Here is a 17,048-nt window from a genome sequence, read left to right on the forward strand (position 1 = left end):
AGACCTTCGTAACAACATCAGCAAGTCATACAGACGACACCGAATGATCTCTGTGAGCTCAACTTTGAAGCAGTACGAGCACGCGGAACACGATCCGTACTGTAGGAATGGCCGCGAGAAGCGCCACTCACGCCAGCTCAACGAGCAGAGCGCAAGCTTTTCCACGCCAAGCTACAACAACCTTTCTTGAATCGTGGTCGGATCGCCGGAAACCTCGGTCACATGGCTCTCATCAGCCTTTGAGGGACGCCAGCTCGATTCTTGGCGATGAAGCTGGCTTCATTGGGGAGCATCACCATGCGTGCATTATCGACGTCGACAAATCTTCACCACATAACCTTGTTCTCAGCCATGTTTTCATATATTGACGGCTACGCCGACAAAACTAACAATGTAAAAGGCAGGGAATTCCGAATCCCGACATTCTGTCTGTGTCCGCCCGCCGCTGCATGCACACAAAATTGTCAAAGCTTCACAAGACCCTTTCTGCCTTCCTTCCGACCCGTGAACTTCTCACATCTGTCCTGGACGTCAATCACCTACGATGTCAGACAGATATCAAGGCTCAGCATACCGTCGTGGAGGCCCACCTCCTCGCGATGAGCGACGCTATGCTCCACGCAATCACAGGGACGAGCACGACTTGCCCAATGCAAGACCCTACGGCGGACCGCGCGACCCATACCCACATTCTTACTACGCTGAGCCGCGCGGCTACGGCTCAGGTCGTCCACCACGTCGTGTACACAAAGCTATTCCACCACCCAGGCCATGGGACTACACTCGTCGACCACTGCCTCGCAGCGAGCAGGAAAGGATAGAGCTTGAAAGGGAGCGTGAAGCGTGGGAGGCGAAGGAGGCGGAGAGGTATCGTCAGCGGATGGAAGAGCGGGAACGCGAGAGGGAGAGAGAGGCCCAGCGAGGTCATCCTGGCCCTCACTCTGGGTGGGACCATGAGTATGAAGCGGATGGTAGGATATATGGACCTCCAGAGGGATACGACCGTGATCGAGTAAGGCATCCTGATCATGCTCCGCTTGGCCCTCGCCGACCACGCTCGAGGAGCCCAGGACACGATCCACGATATGCAGAGAGAGGTACGTGGGGAAGAGCTTCCATCGGCTCGGCCGAAGGCAGGGAACGAGTTCTGGACCGTCTTGTAGCTGCTCCTGCGGCAGACCGTGTTGCGGAAGCAAGCGGATACCCGGACGAAGCGTATCATCGACGATCGCCACCACCTTCCGCACCCGCCTCGCATCTTGATACACCAGAGGCTCAACGCTATGCAGCTGCGTCAGAACAACCCGGATCGCCGCCTCAAGGACCCTCTCGTGGTCCAGCAGCACGTACAGCAGCAGTAGATGGACCATTAACACCTGGATTCAGCTCAACCCCTCCGACGGGCCCACGAGCAGGTCCTGGAGGATACGGTCGACGAGGTGGACCGCCTCTGCACTCGCCGGCCTTCCGTGGTGGTCGAGAGGGCACAGGCTCTGCAGGTCCCTACACGCCTGGATCAGACCGAGGTGATCGTGAGGCTAGCAGCTACCTCAGCCCTTCCAATGCCAGATTCCCTCGTTCAGCGCGCGATGGTCCCATCCCATCTGGCCCGTACCGTGGCGGACACCCATGTTTTAGCCGTGGAAGGAGAAATACCAATCCGTACGACTCGCACTTTGCGGCTGCAGTCAGCGAAGAAGAAGCAGCAGCATATCGAGCAGGCTACAGCACTACACACGCAGGTTCTTCGCCACACGAAGCATCAGCCTTCCCACCTTCTACCTCGACTCCCGGCAGTGGTCTCACAGCACCCCGTCTTTCCCGCACATCCTCCTCTCAAACCCCAGCCACTCCGACCACCGCCATTCCCACCGGTCCATCCGCCGGCACCACCACCTCTGCCGTCGCTGGCATAGGCTCCCCTTCCACCCTCACCCCCAACCTGCCGACTTCAACTTCAACTACGGTTCATTTTAGTGCAGCCTACAAACTCTGCCCTGACCTCGACGCAGATCTTCAAGCGATCGAAGCTCAACGCAACACCTTTATTTGCAACCACATCCTTGGACCTAAACGTGCCGCGATCCGAACTGTTCGTATGGAACTCAAAGATGCAGAGTTGGATCACGCTACAGCTATAAGTCGAAGACAAGCGGCTGAGAGAGCATTGGAAGTAGCGAGAGAAACGGCAGATGCTTATAGTTTGGAGGAAAATAGGAAGGAAGAATTACAACGATTGTTGGCTCAACAGTTGCAACAACAACAGCAGCAACAGCAGGCTGCTGCAACGGCTGTTTAGGGCTTTTGGATTGACAGCATAAGTTATGGATTCATTATGCATTTCATTCGTTTCTTTCCACAGCGTGCACAAGTAGGAATGATATTATATTGAGCAGCAAAGAACACGCGAATTCTAAAAACCGAAGACCGGAATCAGAGAGCGCGTTCTGTGTATGAAGGTGTAAAAGGGTATACAGAGGAAATTCTAATCGACATCCGGCTAGAAATCACTTAGTTGGCAATGGGTTGACCCGTGAGCATGCTGATCTCCTTATCGAAATTCTTCGAGTGCAAAAGATGGTGGTGCTGTTTAGCAATGTCCCAACGGGGAGCTGGAGCCTTGACAGCATACGACTTTGTCTCACCACCACCCCTGACCTTCTCAACGCGAATATCGAACTCGAGCTCTGCCGTTTCCTGGTGGTACTCGACTGAACACCAGTTGCGTGCTCCGATAATGCTGCAATACCACCAAAGCAAGGATGGAAAGAATGTCAGTGAATCTCTTCTTCTAGAGAAAAAAAAAAAAAGAGGATTTTGAGCGGTGGAAGTGAGGGATAACTTACTACTTGTCTTTCTGCGCCTTCCCCTCCAAATCCGTCTCAAATAGCGGAACCATCGTTTCCTTAGTACCACAGTAGAACAACGAACGATGCTTCTTACTAGCCAACTTATTGAGCATCGAAATGACCGCAGGTGGAGGAGGAGTGTTGACAATCGCCGAAGTGATCACAGCGAGCGAATACTTGGGGTCCAAACTGGGATCGTGCTGATGGTAACCGAAGAAAACACCGACACCGGCAGCGTGCACATCTCCACTGATGTATGAGACTCGCAGATGTTTCTCGAGTGAAATCTCTTGAACTCGCTCGACAAGCCAGTTGCGCTCATGCTTGTGTGGACCTGCACACCAGTGGTCACCCAAGTCATCAAGAAGTTCGACTTGGCCGTTGAAGTTGTTGGTGAAGCCGGGGGAGAGACCTTTAGCAAGCATAACAAATGGGTTTATGGAGCTCGAAAGTGCGCGCTCCAAGAAGACCATGCGTGGGTAAGCCAGAGGAACACCAAGCAGGATGATAAGGTGCTCGACACCAGGCGGCAAGTTGCGAACGGCATCAAAGAGACGTTGGTAGGTGGGCTTACTGCAAATCTGATCGATCTTGCGCTCGGATCGGCAATCAGCAAGCAAGATCCACTGCTTGGGCCCAAGGTAAGCCAACAAACTATGGTTGCGGAAAGGAATGTACTCTCCATTACCACCAATAATCATACTCCTGTTAGGATGCGAGGTCTCGCTGACACCATCAATCTCGTCGTTAATGAAAAGCTGGAAGAGGAGGAAGAAGAAGTATCCTCGGCTGCCAACGTGGTTGAAAACAGGTGCACGCATGAGCTCGTCAGGATAAGTGCCGAAACCGTCGATCAAGTCGTGGTCGTCAAGCATGTTAATCATGGGGACCTGTGCGATGGTTTTGGCGAAAGAGCCACCGCCGAACCATTCGCAGTAGTGGTTGAACATGTATCGGTCGATGCAATTGCGGATTTCGTCGGTCAAAGGGTGAGCCATACGCTTCTTAGAGTCGGTTTGGTTGTTCCAGTCTTGCATCTCGGGCTCACGGACGAGCTTGTCACAGTAGATCTGATCACCGCCGCCAATGAGGGCATGGTATGGCTTGGAGGCGTGCGCCTTGAGCAGGTCGTCCCAGAGAGGGTTGGGGCCGTTGAAATCGGACTCGTCGACGCTGGCACTGAAGCCGTTGCAACTGTGACCAGCCCATCGGAAGTTCTGCGACTTGGCGGGAAGGAAGAAGGTGTGTCCAGTCATACCCTTGATAGCCTCGGACTGAGAGGTGGGATGCGCTTCGCCATCGATCGAGTAGTGCACAGCGAGCTCGTGATCAGCCAAAGGAATCTCGATCTTGAAACGCCAGAAAGTGAAAGAGCCCTGAGCGCCGTGGTACTGGTAGAGCTTGATGGCTTGAGACTGCTTGCTCGAGTTGTCCTCCGAGACAGTGGTGGAGCCATCTGCGGTGGCTGCCGAGAGGGCCGTAGCTTTCTGCCACCTGAGCTGCATGTTAGGTGTGATCGAGTAGTCACTGGTAGCATCCTCGGTGACGATCATGGCAAAAGCATGGTAGATGTACTGGTTGAGATCGACGGTGTCATATCGGAGCATAGGCCCCGTCTTGACGTTGAGAGTCGTCATCTTTGCCGTATTCTGTGATCACTTTATAGGAACGCGGTTTTAGGGCAGATGGGAGCAAGGTAAGGCGTGGAGGCAATAGCAAGTGTCGTCGAGTTCTTTCCGAGAGATTTGTGATCGTGAGAACTAAAAAGGAAAAAAAAAATATATATATAAAATGGTTGACTAGGTTGTGGAAACTGACGAGCGTCAAGTGTACCTGTACACCAGTCTAGTGGAGCCGACGAGAGCTGCTGTTGCTGCTGCTGCTCTGAACACGCGGGAAAATGCATCGCTTAAACATTCCGATCTCGTGTCGTTTAATTTCCCTGTTTTCATTTTTTATTTTTTTTTATTTTTTTTATTTTTTTGAGGCACTTCACTGCAGCTCTTTTGTCTAAGCGAATGGGAAAGGAGATGTTTGAAAATCGCAACCTTGCGCGCTTCTCTCCATCGACAAACACCAACGGGTCAACATGACACGCAACAGAGCTGCTCGTCCAGATTTTTGGACCCTTTGGCTGATCACAGTAGTTGGCACTTCCAGTAGACTTGGCTAGCTGCGGTAGGTCTGTTCTTCAGAGTCTGCGTCAATCCAAAATATACGTCTCAAAGGAGTAGACATCCTATTTGGCAGTCGGCAGTCGATGAAGCGCTTGTCAATCTGGTGCTATTGAACTCGAAAAGCAAATACGGAAAAGATATGGTCATCACACCAACCGAAAACCTTGAAAAGCAAACAAGCACGGCACGAATGACGATGAATACAGTAAATGTGCAAAGATAGCAAGTGATAGAAGAAGATCAAGAGAAACAAGAAGATGGAAGAGTAAAAGAGAAGAAGGCCGTTGGCCCGGATATCATGGCGCCGATGCGTGATCCTACCGACAAAGCGGGTGCGGGTGACTGTGTAACAGTTTGTTAGTGTGTATATTGATGAGCTCCATGGGTCAGAGCACATCGATCAGGGCTGAGATATCACACCACCACCACCACCAGCAGTAGGATGCTACCTGCATCAGCTTAGAACCGCCCAGGGCTGGTCGGCATTGGCGTCTGATCCGAAGCCTCCGCCCATTGTGCTAGCAAAGTGGTCAAGATCCCACCACTCGTCACCCGAGCCTGCGATGATGCCCTGCGAACCAGGTCCGAGCTCAACCTGGTTGATCGCTGTTTCCTCCGGAGCCTTGACCGTGCTCTGGTTGGCTTCCTTGGTCGACTTGCTTCCCTCGCTTGTTGGGGCAGCAGGCGCCATGGTCAAGCCGATGCGATCCAGTCTCATTCTATGAACGAACGGGCTCTTGTCGAGATCAATCTCATCGCAACTACTCATTTCCGCCGGACTCGTGCTCGACGGTCCGGCAGAGCCAAAATCCAGCCCGTTGCCTGCCAGCGCTCCTGGCATCTTGGCTCGAAGCGAGTTGGATGTCGAGTTGGATGCCGTCGATGCATTCGAGCTTCCACCGGGAAGTCGAGCACTTGCAACCAGCTCTGGGGTCTCAATAGGTGGTTCGCTCTCCTGCGTCGCTGCGTTCAAGCCTCCCGAGCCAAAGACGCCGCTGAGATCGACATCCGTGTCGTTAAAGGCGTCGGGTCCTGCTGCTGATGCCTCGATGAAGTCGAACAGGTCGATGTCCAAGCCAGTATCGGCGTCTGCCGAGGGCAGCGAGTCCAATGCACCCTCCAAGAAGCTCGATCCGTTGCCAGCGTTGCCTTGACCTGCATCGAGACCTTTCGATGGCACGTTGAAACCGTTCGCCGGCATGCCTGAAAGCATCGAGTCCTGACCAAGTAGCGACATGAGGGATTGCAACGCCTTGGGATCCGAGCCGTTCTGCGCAGATGGTCCAGCACTGGGAGCGCCAAGCAGCCAACTGTCGGCGGCGACACCGTTGGGGCCACGAAGACCGTTGTTGGCGTTCCCCGTGGCCAACAGCTCTTGCCATGTCGACTCTACCAGACCAGCCGGGTCTTTGCCGGCTAGCTCGAGATCCTTCTTGCGCTTCTCCTCAGCCTCTTGCTCAGCCTTGATGTTGGCAGTGTCCACCTTAGCGTTCGCTGCTGCGTTGCTCGCGGCGGTTGCAGATGCATCGCCACCTGCGCCGCCCTCATGGCGCTTGCGTTCGGCTTCGGCCATCTCTCGCTTCACTTCGGCCATGATGTCGGCGCTTGTCTTGAACTTCTTGTCAGGCTCAGCAGCGGACGAGGTTGGAGTACCAGCAGCCCCCTTGCCCTTCTTGGCGGTCACTTTTCCACTCTTGGTGGTCTTGTCCGCCTTCTTGCCACCTTTGCCAGCTGGCGTTGAACCTGCGGGCGTGGGTGTGTCTTCCGGCTGAGCGGGCGACGGAGCAACCTTGGGCGACTCGTTGAGCCCGCCAGAAGGACTCATTGCCTTGCCGGCTCCAGGAGTGTTCTTGGCGCGTTTGTTCGGCGGCAGCTTGAGGTTCTCGGGTCGAAGGCCTCGCTTGATACCGTGCATAGCAGCGGCAGCATCAAAGGTGCCGTCGGTGTTCATGCCAGGGGCAAGCTCCGATGCCTGTATCTGGTTGCCAGCTGCCTCGGCAGGAGCAGGTAGAGGAGCAGGTGCCACAGGGACGGCGGATTGCGCCGCTTGCATTGCGTTGAGTACTTGGGCTTGGTTGGCGTTGGCGGGTGCGAGCGCAGGAGCGGCGCCATTCTGCTGAGCGGCACGCGTCTGTTCGCCAAGCAAAGTGACGATGCGCTGTGCCAACTCTGGATTGCTGGAACGCACAAAGCTGATACACCGGCTCATCTGCATCTTGAGCTTGTCCAAGTCGGCCAAGCGGAGGATGCACTGCTTCTTGGGCAGCAGGTCGTACTGGTCCTTGTACATGAACGCCATGATCTTGAGACGCTTGGCTGGTTCCAAATTGCCGTTCATCGCATAGAAGGCTGGCAACAATGCCGTAACGGTCGCCTGAATGGGTGCAAGCTTCTGCACCTGATCCAAGATTTGGTCCCTTTCGTCGTCAGCAATGTTCTGAATGATTGGTAATCTGGGCCTTTGTGTTGCCAGTTCCTGGTCGATCTTGGCCATGGCTGCACGTGCTTGCTCCAGCTGCTCTGAACTGACGGCGATGAAGCGAGCCTGTGAGATGTTGTTGGGACGACCGGCCATTTGACCTTGCTGACCTGGCTGTTGTGCTGATCCGGTTGCGTTCGTCTGTGCTGCCGGCTGTTGCTGCTGTGAAGGCTGATTCTGCATCTGCGACTGGTGTTGCTGTTGCTGTTGCTGCTGCTGACCTGGCTGCTGGCCCTGGTTTTGCATCTGCTGAGGGTTGAGAGGCTGTCCTGGCATGCCGGCACCAAAGCTGGCGGGCTGTGTCTGGGAAGATGGAGCACCCGAGGTTTGAGGCATGATGGGGCGCTGCTGGTTCGGCCAAGCCAATGGCTGCTGAGCACTGGACTGCCCTGGCTGCTGTTGCGACGGCTGATGAGGCTGTTGCTGTTGCGCTTGCGGTGGCTGCTGGATGCCATTCGAACCGGGTCCCTGCATGTTGTTGGTGCCAGCCTGGTTGGCCTGGAAGGCCGGGTTCATCTGTCGCTGTTGGTTCTGAAGCTGCTCCTGTCGCCAGTGGTTGAGCTGTTGGCTCATGAAGACCTTGTTGAACTGATCTTGGGTCATTCCGAGCTTGGCGAGGTTCTCGGCTGTAAGAGTTGGCGGCTGAGGTGGATTGAAGCCTGCGAGGGATGGCTGGGTAGGTCCTACCGCTGGCTGAGCGTTCTGCGCCTGCATCTGAGGCTGCGGCTGCGGCTGCGGCTGGTTGGGCGGCATCATGCCAGCCTGCTGACCCTGGAGCTGATTCGGCTGCTGCGACTGCATCTGCGGCGTCGATGGAGGTCGGAATGCTGGAGCTTGTGAGTTGTTCTGACCAGCATTCTGGGCTTGTCCGAGAGCTGCGCCTGCCATCGACATTTGGTACTGGTGCTGCATAGCACGCTGCCATGTCTCTTCGAAAGGTGCAAGGTAGTTGCGGTACTCGGTCGCCAGCGCTTGACCGAGTGCTTGTGTCTGAGGCGAGCCGAGCGGAGCAAGTTCGAGAGAGATGGCGATGGCGGGCCAGGCTCCCTTTTGATGCGCACCTTCACTGCCGCCATGGGCTTGCACGATCTGGTAGAAGCGGTACAGATCAAGCTCGCGTCCGCCGACCTTGGGCAGAGAGGTGATGGGCGTACCTCGCTTCTTCATGAGATCGACCAAGGCCTTCATGAATTGCTCAGGGCGAAGCGATGGCACACCTTGGAGGCCAGACATGCCAGGCTGACCTGCCATGTTCATAGTTCCCATCTGCGGCGAGGGATGCACCTGAGATGTTTGTTGTGGTGGAATCTGCGGCGCATTCTGAGTCTGCTGGTTGAGCATAGGGCTGCCGAACTGTCCTTGTGGCGGTCGGGCAGACCCTGGCCTGTTGGGTGGTCGGATGACGGGAGAAGCATGAGGCTGAACAGGAGTGTTGTTGCCCATCATGGGGTTGCCCATCACGCCGACGCCTTGTGATGGCTGGGGCTGCTGTTGGACTTGCTGGGGCTGCTGTGCCTGTTGCTGGGGCGGCTGCTGCTGCTGCTGCTGGTTCGCCTGTGCGTTGGAAGCTTGCTGCCCTTGCTGACCTTGCTGCCCTTGCTGACCTTGCTGACCTTGCTGACCTTGCTGCCCTTGCTGACCTTGCTGACCTTGCTGACCTTGCTGACCTTGCTGCCCTTGCTGACCTTGCTGCATCAGTGCTGCAAACTGCTGGGCATTCTGTACGTTAAGGCGTTGCAGCAAAGCAGATTGGAGCCTCTTGGCCTCGGCATGCTGTTGCTGCACCATCTGACGCTCCTCTGCGCTGAGATCCGAGTTGAGCTTGCTCTCAATGTCAGTGACACGCTGATGCAAGAGACGCAAGAAGTTGAGCGGATTTTGCTGGTTTCGGGTATCGGGAGTCGGTTCCGGTCGACCGGCAAGGGGTCGCTGCTGCCCTGGCTGACCTGGCTGTTGGCCCATAAGCTGTTGTTGTTGCTGCGTGTTTTGCTGCATTCCTGGCATCTGCTGTGGTGTCTGGGCACGCGCCACCTGCTGCTGGTTGATCTGACCTGGCCCTTGCAAGGAGACTTGAGGTGAAGATTGTGCCTGATTAGGCTGCTGTGGCTGCTGTGGCTGCTGTGGCGGTTGTGGCGGTTGTGGCTGTTGTTGCGATTGCTGCTGCGGCTGACCTGGCGCGGATGGTTGTAAGAAGGCCTGAGAGCCCATAGTGGGTGTCGACTGTGGTCCAGCGGGACGAATCTGCTGAAGACCAGCCATCATCTGTGCCGCTGCCTGCATTTGAGGTGTCCTCTGCAGGTTGGCAAAGTTCTGACCATTGGTATTGGGCATGTTCATCATAGGCTGACCAGGCTGTGAAGGCCTTGCACCGGCGGGTTGGTTCTGAGCTGCCTGCTGCTGCGCCTGCATGGCCTGTTGCCGTGTGATAAGCTGCCGCAACTGAGATGAGACAAAGGCAAGAGTTGCGAAAGCGGGTAAGTCAGGAGAAGATTCCAGGAAGCATGGGTAGGAGACGAGAAAGAGAGAAGAAAAGAAAAAGAAAAAAAAAGAAAAAAAAAAGACTTACTTGAATCATTTGCTCTTGTGTGAGGTTGCCCTTCTTGGCCTGCTCGATGGCATGCGAAAGCTGGGCAAAGGTGGGAGTGGGGCCGGCAACGCCGCCCAACTGAGAAGTGCCAGCCATGTTGGCAGCTTGCTGTGGCTGCTGTTGAAGATGAGCAGGTTGCAAAGTGGCAGGTTGCTGAAGCCCCATCTGAGCCTGCAATTGTGGGTGCTGCTGGGGTTGTTGTGGCTGCATTGGATGCTGAGGTTGCTGTTGCATCTGCTGCTGAGGTGGCTGGGGCTGTATGATCTGTTGAGGACGCATGATCTGCATGAGTGGGTTCTGATTATTGCCTAGGATGCCATTGGCGGCAAGCTGTGACTGCTGCTGTGCCATGAAGGCCTGGAGCTGCTGCTGATTGAAGCCAGGAGGCAAGCCGCCGAGCTGAGACATGATAGGATTTCTTTGCTGCATCTGAGGTTGGGCCGGAGGTGGCGGCTGTGGTTGCGGCTGCTGCTGTTGTGGCATCTGGACAGCTTGTTGCATGTGGTTCTGTTGACGCAACATGTTGAGCTGTTGTGATGTGAGGTTGTTGAAGTTGAAGAAGGCACCATTGTGCGACTGATCAAAGCCGGACATGATGGGGGATAATAGGCGCGAAGGAGCGTTTGTCGAAAGACTTGGTCGAAGATGCTGGGCAAAGAGCGGGCGAGACGGATGTCTCGAGCAGCTTCAGTGCCGAGCAATTCGGTGTAGTGTAGGTAGGAGCAGTGAAGATGTGCTTAGATGGACAAGATGCGTCGACCAAGGCTTCCAGTAGGGGACCAAGGTGTGCCACCAAGAGGGTGGAAAGCTCGATGATCGGTAAATCAGCAAGACAAAGCGAGACGGTGATCGCCCGACATCCAAGTTTCAGAGGGTAGCCAGCGCTGGGCGATGGTATTGGTGAAAGATGGAATCTTTAGGAGAGATTGTTTGCAGAGTGATGCAGAAGGTGCGGGCTGACGGCGAGGTCGATCTGTGCGCTGTCGCTAATGAAGAGCTGGGAGAAGAGATATGAAGCTGAAGCGAGGGAATCGAGGGAAGCGATGCGCGCCAAGGTGTGAGGCGGCAAGGTATGATGCTGGCAAGATGAGAGTAACCCTGGAGCGGAGGTGTACTACTGGGAGTATGAGCTGATAATGGAGACAGGGGGTTAAATCTGCAAGCTTTTGGGTATAAGCGGCTGAGAACAACTGCAGCGCGATAGAGATGGCCAGCTACTGAACTGGAATGTGAATTGCGATGAGGAACGTGTAAGCTGGAAGTGCGAAAAATGTACGGGATGCGGCTAGAAGAAGCTCTTATGGATGGATGGGACTCGAAATGGTCCAGACACCAGAGCGAGCAGGACGAAAGCGAGCCAAGACGAAAGCGAGCCAAGACGAAAGCGAGCCAAGACGAAAGCGAGCCAAGACGAAAGCGAGCCAAGACTGACGCAGGTGCGAGAAGGAGGTGGAAGGATTGCTCCGGTCGAAAGGACGGGTCGAACAGGGCGACGATGAAGGGTGTATGGTGCAGATGATGGCGACAAGCGGCAAGGAAAGGGTAAAAATGAGCGGAAAGAGGACGAGGGCAACGGCAAGAGAACGCGAAGGGCCACACAGACAGGACAAGTCAGGGACAGTAGATGAGCAGAACGAGCGGGTAGGCGGCGGCGGCGGCGGCGGTGGGCTCGAAAGGGCGGGAAGCACGAAAAAAAAAAAAAAAAAAAAAAAAAAAAAAAAAAAAAAAGAAAAGAAAAAGGAAAGAAAGGAGGCCAAGTGGCTGCACAGTCTCTGGTTGTCGCACACACTCACACACAGCAGCAGCAGCCAGAAAGTTAAGACGAGGTCCAGATCAGTAAATCAGTCTCGACGCCTCTCAAGACGCAACAGACTGGAGTTCCTGCCTCGGTTTTTTTTCTTTTCTTTTTCTTTTTCTTTTTGGTCCTTTGGTTACACGCTCTCGTGTCGAAGCGGAGACGGCGGTGGCGTGGCCTTGGAGACTCCGTGGTCGCAAAAATCGTGGTTGCAGATACTCTATCCGCTCTCAACGACGATGATGATGAAAAATTCACAAAATTATTCCATCTTTTCGAACTTGTGTCGCTGCCACAAACAGGCTCTTGACCACTGTCCAATCGAGCACGGCGCCTTGCGCAAACAGAGCGAGCGGGAGCAAGCAAGGAGGAGAGCAGAATTGAAGCCTCTTGTTCATACGACGTGGGCGTACAGAGATGAGACTGCCCTTCTCCATTGTTTCAATTTGCAAGGCTCCGGGTGGGGCTCCATGAGACGATGATGATGATCGTGAGCTCGGCTTTGCCATGGCTTCAGCAGCGAGCAATGACAAGGAGAGCTAGCCAATCCAACATGACAAGGTTGTCAGTCAAGAGCTTTGTGCCCCTGATGCTTAACTTTATCCTTCAACCCCGGGCCTTGACTCTTTGCCCTGGTGTACAACAAGACAGTCGCGGGTGATGAGCGTTGTTTTAAGAGGTCGTCGATGAACCCTGTTCGCCACTCTCTTTTCTCTTCTCTCTTCTCTCTTGGCTGCAGCTTTCCAATTTCGATTTTCTGCTGCAAAAGTGTAATGCTTTCTATTCATCAAACAGAAGCAAATACAAACGACATGCATGACATCTGTTGTCTTCTCTTTCGCTTGTCTCTCGCTTCCCACGCCAGCTATTTCTAGCTTCCGGCTCCGACAACTGTATCTTGAGTGCCAAAAGCTCCAACCGAACAGACAGGTCGCGTTAGGCTTGCCTGCAGCTCAGCTCTCTTGTGCTTCTGAGGCGAGGGGGCCAATTTGCTCTTTCTTTTCCCATTCGACTCAGCTGAGACGCGAAAACTGCTGAAGATTACCATCCAGTGAGACGCTGAAGGAGGACGCAGAGCCGATCTGATCGGAGATCAGGCAGAGCCGATCCGCTTAGATGACCGATCTGAACAGGGATCGAGCCGAGCCGATCTCACCAGAAATCGCATACAACACAGTCCTGCTCCTTGTCAAGCTAGGTCATGAAGTAGAATGCTCCCACACTCAGCATGTGCCCACCACAATATATATACAGTACACACATAAACTGTCCCAAGTTTTTACATGTCACCATACATCACTCTAATGCTCAATAGCTATAAGTTGTATTGCCACACTGTCTGATATCATCTGAAAGTGCTGCTTCTTTTCTCCAAGACTGTGGAATTGATATTGACATTGACTAAAAAAATTGTGCTATGAAGAAGAGCCGAATTTTTTTTTATTGTGGGACAGTTTATGGAGCATGCTCCTGTCATGGGCCTGACTGCGCAGGAAGCAGGAAGACCCAACAGTTCATATGAAGGTAGCACAGGAATCGAGGGATCAGGTAGATCAGTGGATTTACAGAAGAACTCAGTGAGATTGGTAGTAGACATGGTTCTATGACAGATCTCATTGGGATATGCCCAAACAAAGTCGATTTCACAGATCCTCCCAGAATCTGCAGTAAGTATGACAGTATGGCAGATTTCACAGAGATCAGTGACAATGATGTTCATATGATGGTTTCACATGTGGGAGGGACTATGCTCGCAAGTGAGGAGGATTGAGTGCTGCCAAGACAGGGACCGAGCCCATGAAGCATGCAGACAGTTACTGCTCAGGGGCTCAGGAGATAAGCAGACAAGAGAACTGTTGCCAGTTGAAGGAAGAGGAGTTGTGTGACAGGCACTGGCAAACAGGCCATGAGGAGGAGGAGCAGTGTCAATGGAGTTGACACAGCTCAGGAAGGACAGGAGTGACAAGGCTCAATGAGGAGGAGGAGTCTCAGTGGAGACTCTTGTACAGTATTTGGCAGTGAGGGTATTCTCTGGAGAGAGAGCCAGAGCAGCATCACTGGCAATGCTGTGAAGAGGTATATAACCATACCTTCTCATCACAAATGGTTGAGTGGATCCTCATCCACTCTACACACCATATTAACTAGTTATCACTTTAAGCATAAGTATACATTAGTTACAGTCAGCACAGTAGCAATTGATAGATTGCTCCTCATTGTAGCATGTGTGTTGTATCACCACTCACTGACATCCGAAGGCAGTTCTTAGTAAACCAGTGGTCTGGATTAGATAGAACTGAAGGCAGTTGTCCACTGCAGTCTGGGGATCACCTCAAGCGATAGTTGACACACTGGACACTCATGTTGACACCACCAAGTATCATACTCACACCAGACCTTTGGTGTCAACATCAAGTTCACCCAATGTCATATAGTTATTGATTGTGCCAAGCTACCTTTGGATGGAGTGTCCACAGCGGTTAGTCGAAATCTGCAATAGCATTACTACAACTACAGATTCGAACGAGAAAAGTGATAGAGATGGCTCTATCGCATATTTCACTAAGAATCGAAATACCACTAGCATTGTCACATAACTCGACAGAATCAGTAATAGTATCGATACTACTACCAATCTCAGGTTTCAGGTGCGTGACCGCTGAAAGCTCCCAAATAGCGACACCACTCCATTCCTGACCTTGTGGGCTTTTGACTACAATGAAACTTGTAATGTAACTTGGTGGGCACCTTCATACACATCGAAAGTAGTGATGTGGAAAGTTTCAGCTCAATCAGATGACTGTGAGCGATCCAGCAGCACTTCCAGTCTGACACCATCATATCTATACCATCATGATGAAAACCACCCCTGAGAAGTGCCAATCAGCACTCTTTCACCTCCAAAATGGAGAATCTACCTGTTCAGTTGCTGAGAAACTCAGTCTGAGCAAGTCTACAGTGTCTTGCATCAGCAAAAGTGCCTCTGCTGATGCTCCAAAGTCAAAGGGGGGCCAGCCAAGAAAACTCCAGCCTCATCATGTTCACTTCCTGGACCACTATTTTGAGCTCAATTCAACCTCCATGGTCAGGAAAGCATGTCATGCACTGCAGGAGACATTTCACATCAAAGCATGCCCAACAACAGTAAGAAAAGCACTTCATTACTGTCATTTCAAAGCATGAAGGTTAGTGAATAAACCAAAGCTACTCAAGAGGCATTACAAAGCCCATCACAAATTTGCTAATGAGCACAAGGACATGACTGTTGAGGATTGGAAGAATGTGGTATGGTCTGATGAGATGAAGATCAACTTCTTTGGACTGGATGGTAAGCAGTTCTGTTGGATTAAGAATGCTGGCTTCAACAGCAAGCTGGTCAGGCTGATGGTCAAGTTTGGCAGCAGCTGCATCATGATCTGGGGCTGTATGACATGGGAAGGGGTGGGAGGCATGTGCTTGGTGCTGGGTACAATGAATACAGACCAATACATTGATTATCTTGAATGACAAGCTTGTGAAAACAATCTCAGATTTACAGCTTCAGCATGCATACACCAACATCATGTTTCAGCAAGACAATGACCTGAAACACATGTCAAAGAAGACAAAAACATGGTTGGAAGGCAATAGCATTAAGATTATGCAATGGCCGGGGCAGTCACTGGACTTGAACCCAATTGAACACCTCTGGCACCATCTCAAATTGCAACTTTCACAGTATAGTATGATTGCAAAGTCCAGGGATGAACTGCTCAAGAGATGTGAAGCTGAATGGAAAGTGATCACTCCAGAGACATGTAGGATACTAATAGAGAGCATGCCAGACTGCATCAAGGCAGTTCTGAAGGCCAAAGGAGGGAATACAAAGTACTAAGGTGTTCTCGAGGAGCACTCCATAAACTGTCCCACAATAATAAAAAAATTTGGCTCTTCTTCATAGCACAATTTTTTTAGTCAATGTCAATATCAATTCCACAGTCTTGGAGAGAAGAAGCAGCACTTTCAGACAATATCAGACAGTGTGGCAATACAACTTATAGCTATTGAGCATTAGAGTGATGTATGGTGACATGTAAAATCTTGGGACAGTTTATGCATGTACTGTATATCCAGCTGATAGTTCTAGGCTCTCACTATGTTCTTTTAGTCAATTGAGTATATTTGTTTCTGTCTAAAACTAGCAGTGACATTGTACTCAGACTCTACCCGATCACCAGTTATCGCGACCAAAACTTCAACAAAAACTTGCTCGAGTCGCTGTTAAGCGAGCCAAAATTATGCTCGAGATAACGATCTAGTGGAGCGCGATCTGATGACGGATCGGGGAGAGTCGATCTGATCAGAGATCGGGCGGGCTGATATGATGGAGTTTGAGAATTGTTGGCTCCCCTCCGTTGTCATACTTGCTCATTAGCTGGCATCCTCGCCGTCCCCGCCTCTGTATGCAAGGCGAATCAACGCTCTTCTCCTACGGCAGTTACGCTGCAGCTGCAATCCTGTATATTTTCTGACTTGCTTGCGCAGGGACAACTCGGATATTCACGCCTCTTGCTCAGTTGCTCGGCGGCGGCGAAGCTCTTCGTGATCATTTCAAGCTTTGCTTTACCGCCTTTACTCTTTTACCATTTCAACAAGCAAGCCAGACTCACAAAGAGGAACAAGTAGCACACAGTGTCAAGGCCTGCTTCTCCTTCTTTCAGCCTTCGACGGAGCCGATGTGAAAAAGCACAAGCTTGGTGGGGTTCTCAATCCGTCGTGGTCCCCGACAGCCACAGCGCCACCACAACACACTCAAGATTCAGACGCTTGTTGCTGCTTTTCTTCTTCCAACATCATCACCTCAACCCACCTTCAGGGCTAACTACGCTTTGGAGCATACACTTCAAATTCGACGCCAAGCCTTGATCCCACCGTGCGCTTGAGCCACCAACTTCATCTTTTCCAGCGGGCAAGCCTCACTTTAGCATCACACAAAGGCACTACTGTAAGGACGGAACAGATGTTTTCATCAGGCCTCAAACCTTGGTTGCGAGTGTCATCTGTCTATCTTTCCAGGCGCCTCTGCGCCTTGAAGGCTTATAAGTAGGTCCGTCCAATCCGCATCCTCAGCCCCTCAGCTTACACCTTTCGCCATACCGCAGCTCGACTGCAGACCGTCAAG

The 17,048-nt window shown here is 52.5% G+C and overlaps 4 protein-coding genes across 4 annotated transcripts; 2 read left to right on the forward strand and 2 right to left on the reverse strand.

Annotated features, from left to right (window-relative positions):
- Positions 1–544: 544 nt before the first annotated feature.
- On the forward strand, positions 545–2,299 carry UHO2_05150 (uncharacterized protein; the record flags this gene model as incomplete). The annotated part of the gene is made up of 1 exon (XM_041556152.1): positions 545–2,299. One exon carries the CDS (start codon positions 545–547, stop codon positions 2,297–2,299), a length of 1,755 nt encoding a protein of 584 aa, XP_041412086.1.
- Positions 2,300–2,511: 212 nt separating this feature from the next.
- On the reverse strand, positions 2,512–4,486 carry UHO2_05151 (uncharacterized protein; the record flags this gene model as incomplete). Its single annotated transcript, XM_041556153.1, has 2 exons — positions 2,512–2,740; positions 2,847–4,486. The coding sequence occupies 2 exons, from the start codon at positions 4,484–4,486 to the stop codon at positions 2,512–2,514; spliced, it is 1,869 nt and encodes a 622-aa protein (XP_041412087.1).
- A 994-nt stretch (positions 4,487–5,480) lies between these two features.
- On the reverse strand, positions 5,481–10,686 carry UHO2_05152 (uncharacterized protein; the record flags this gene model as incomplete). Its single annotated transcript, XM_041556154.1, has 2 exons — positions 5,481–9,944; positions 10,162–10,686. The coding sequence occupies 2 exons, from the start codon at positions 10,684–10,686 to the stop codon at positions 5,481–5,483; spliced, it is 4,989 nt and encodes a 1,662-aa protein (XP_041412088.1).
- Positions 10,687–11,362: 676 nt separating this feature from the next.
- Positions 11,363–11,720, forward strand: UHO2_05153 (uncharacterized protein; the record flags this gene model as incomplete). Its single annotated transcript, XM_041556155.1, has 2 exons — positions 11,363–11,528; positions 11,608–11,720. 2 exons carry the CDS (start codon positions 11,363–11,365, stop codon positions 11,718–11,720), a joined length of 279 nt encoding a protein of 92 aa, XP_041412089.1.
- Positions 11,721–17,048: the final 5,328 nt, after the last annotated feature.

Source organism: Ustilago hordei (assembly GCF_900519145.1).
Source record: "Ustilago hordei strain Uho2 genome assembly, contig: UHO2_contig_12, whole genome shotgun sequence".
Taxonomy (NCBI): Eukaryota; Fungi; Basidiomycota; class Ustilaginomycetes; order Ustilaginales; family Ustilaginaceae; genus Ustilago; species Ustilago hordei.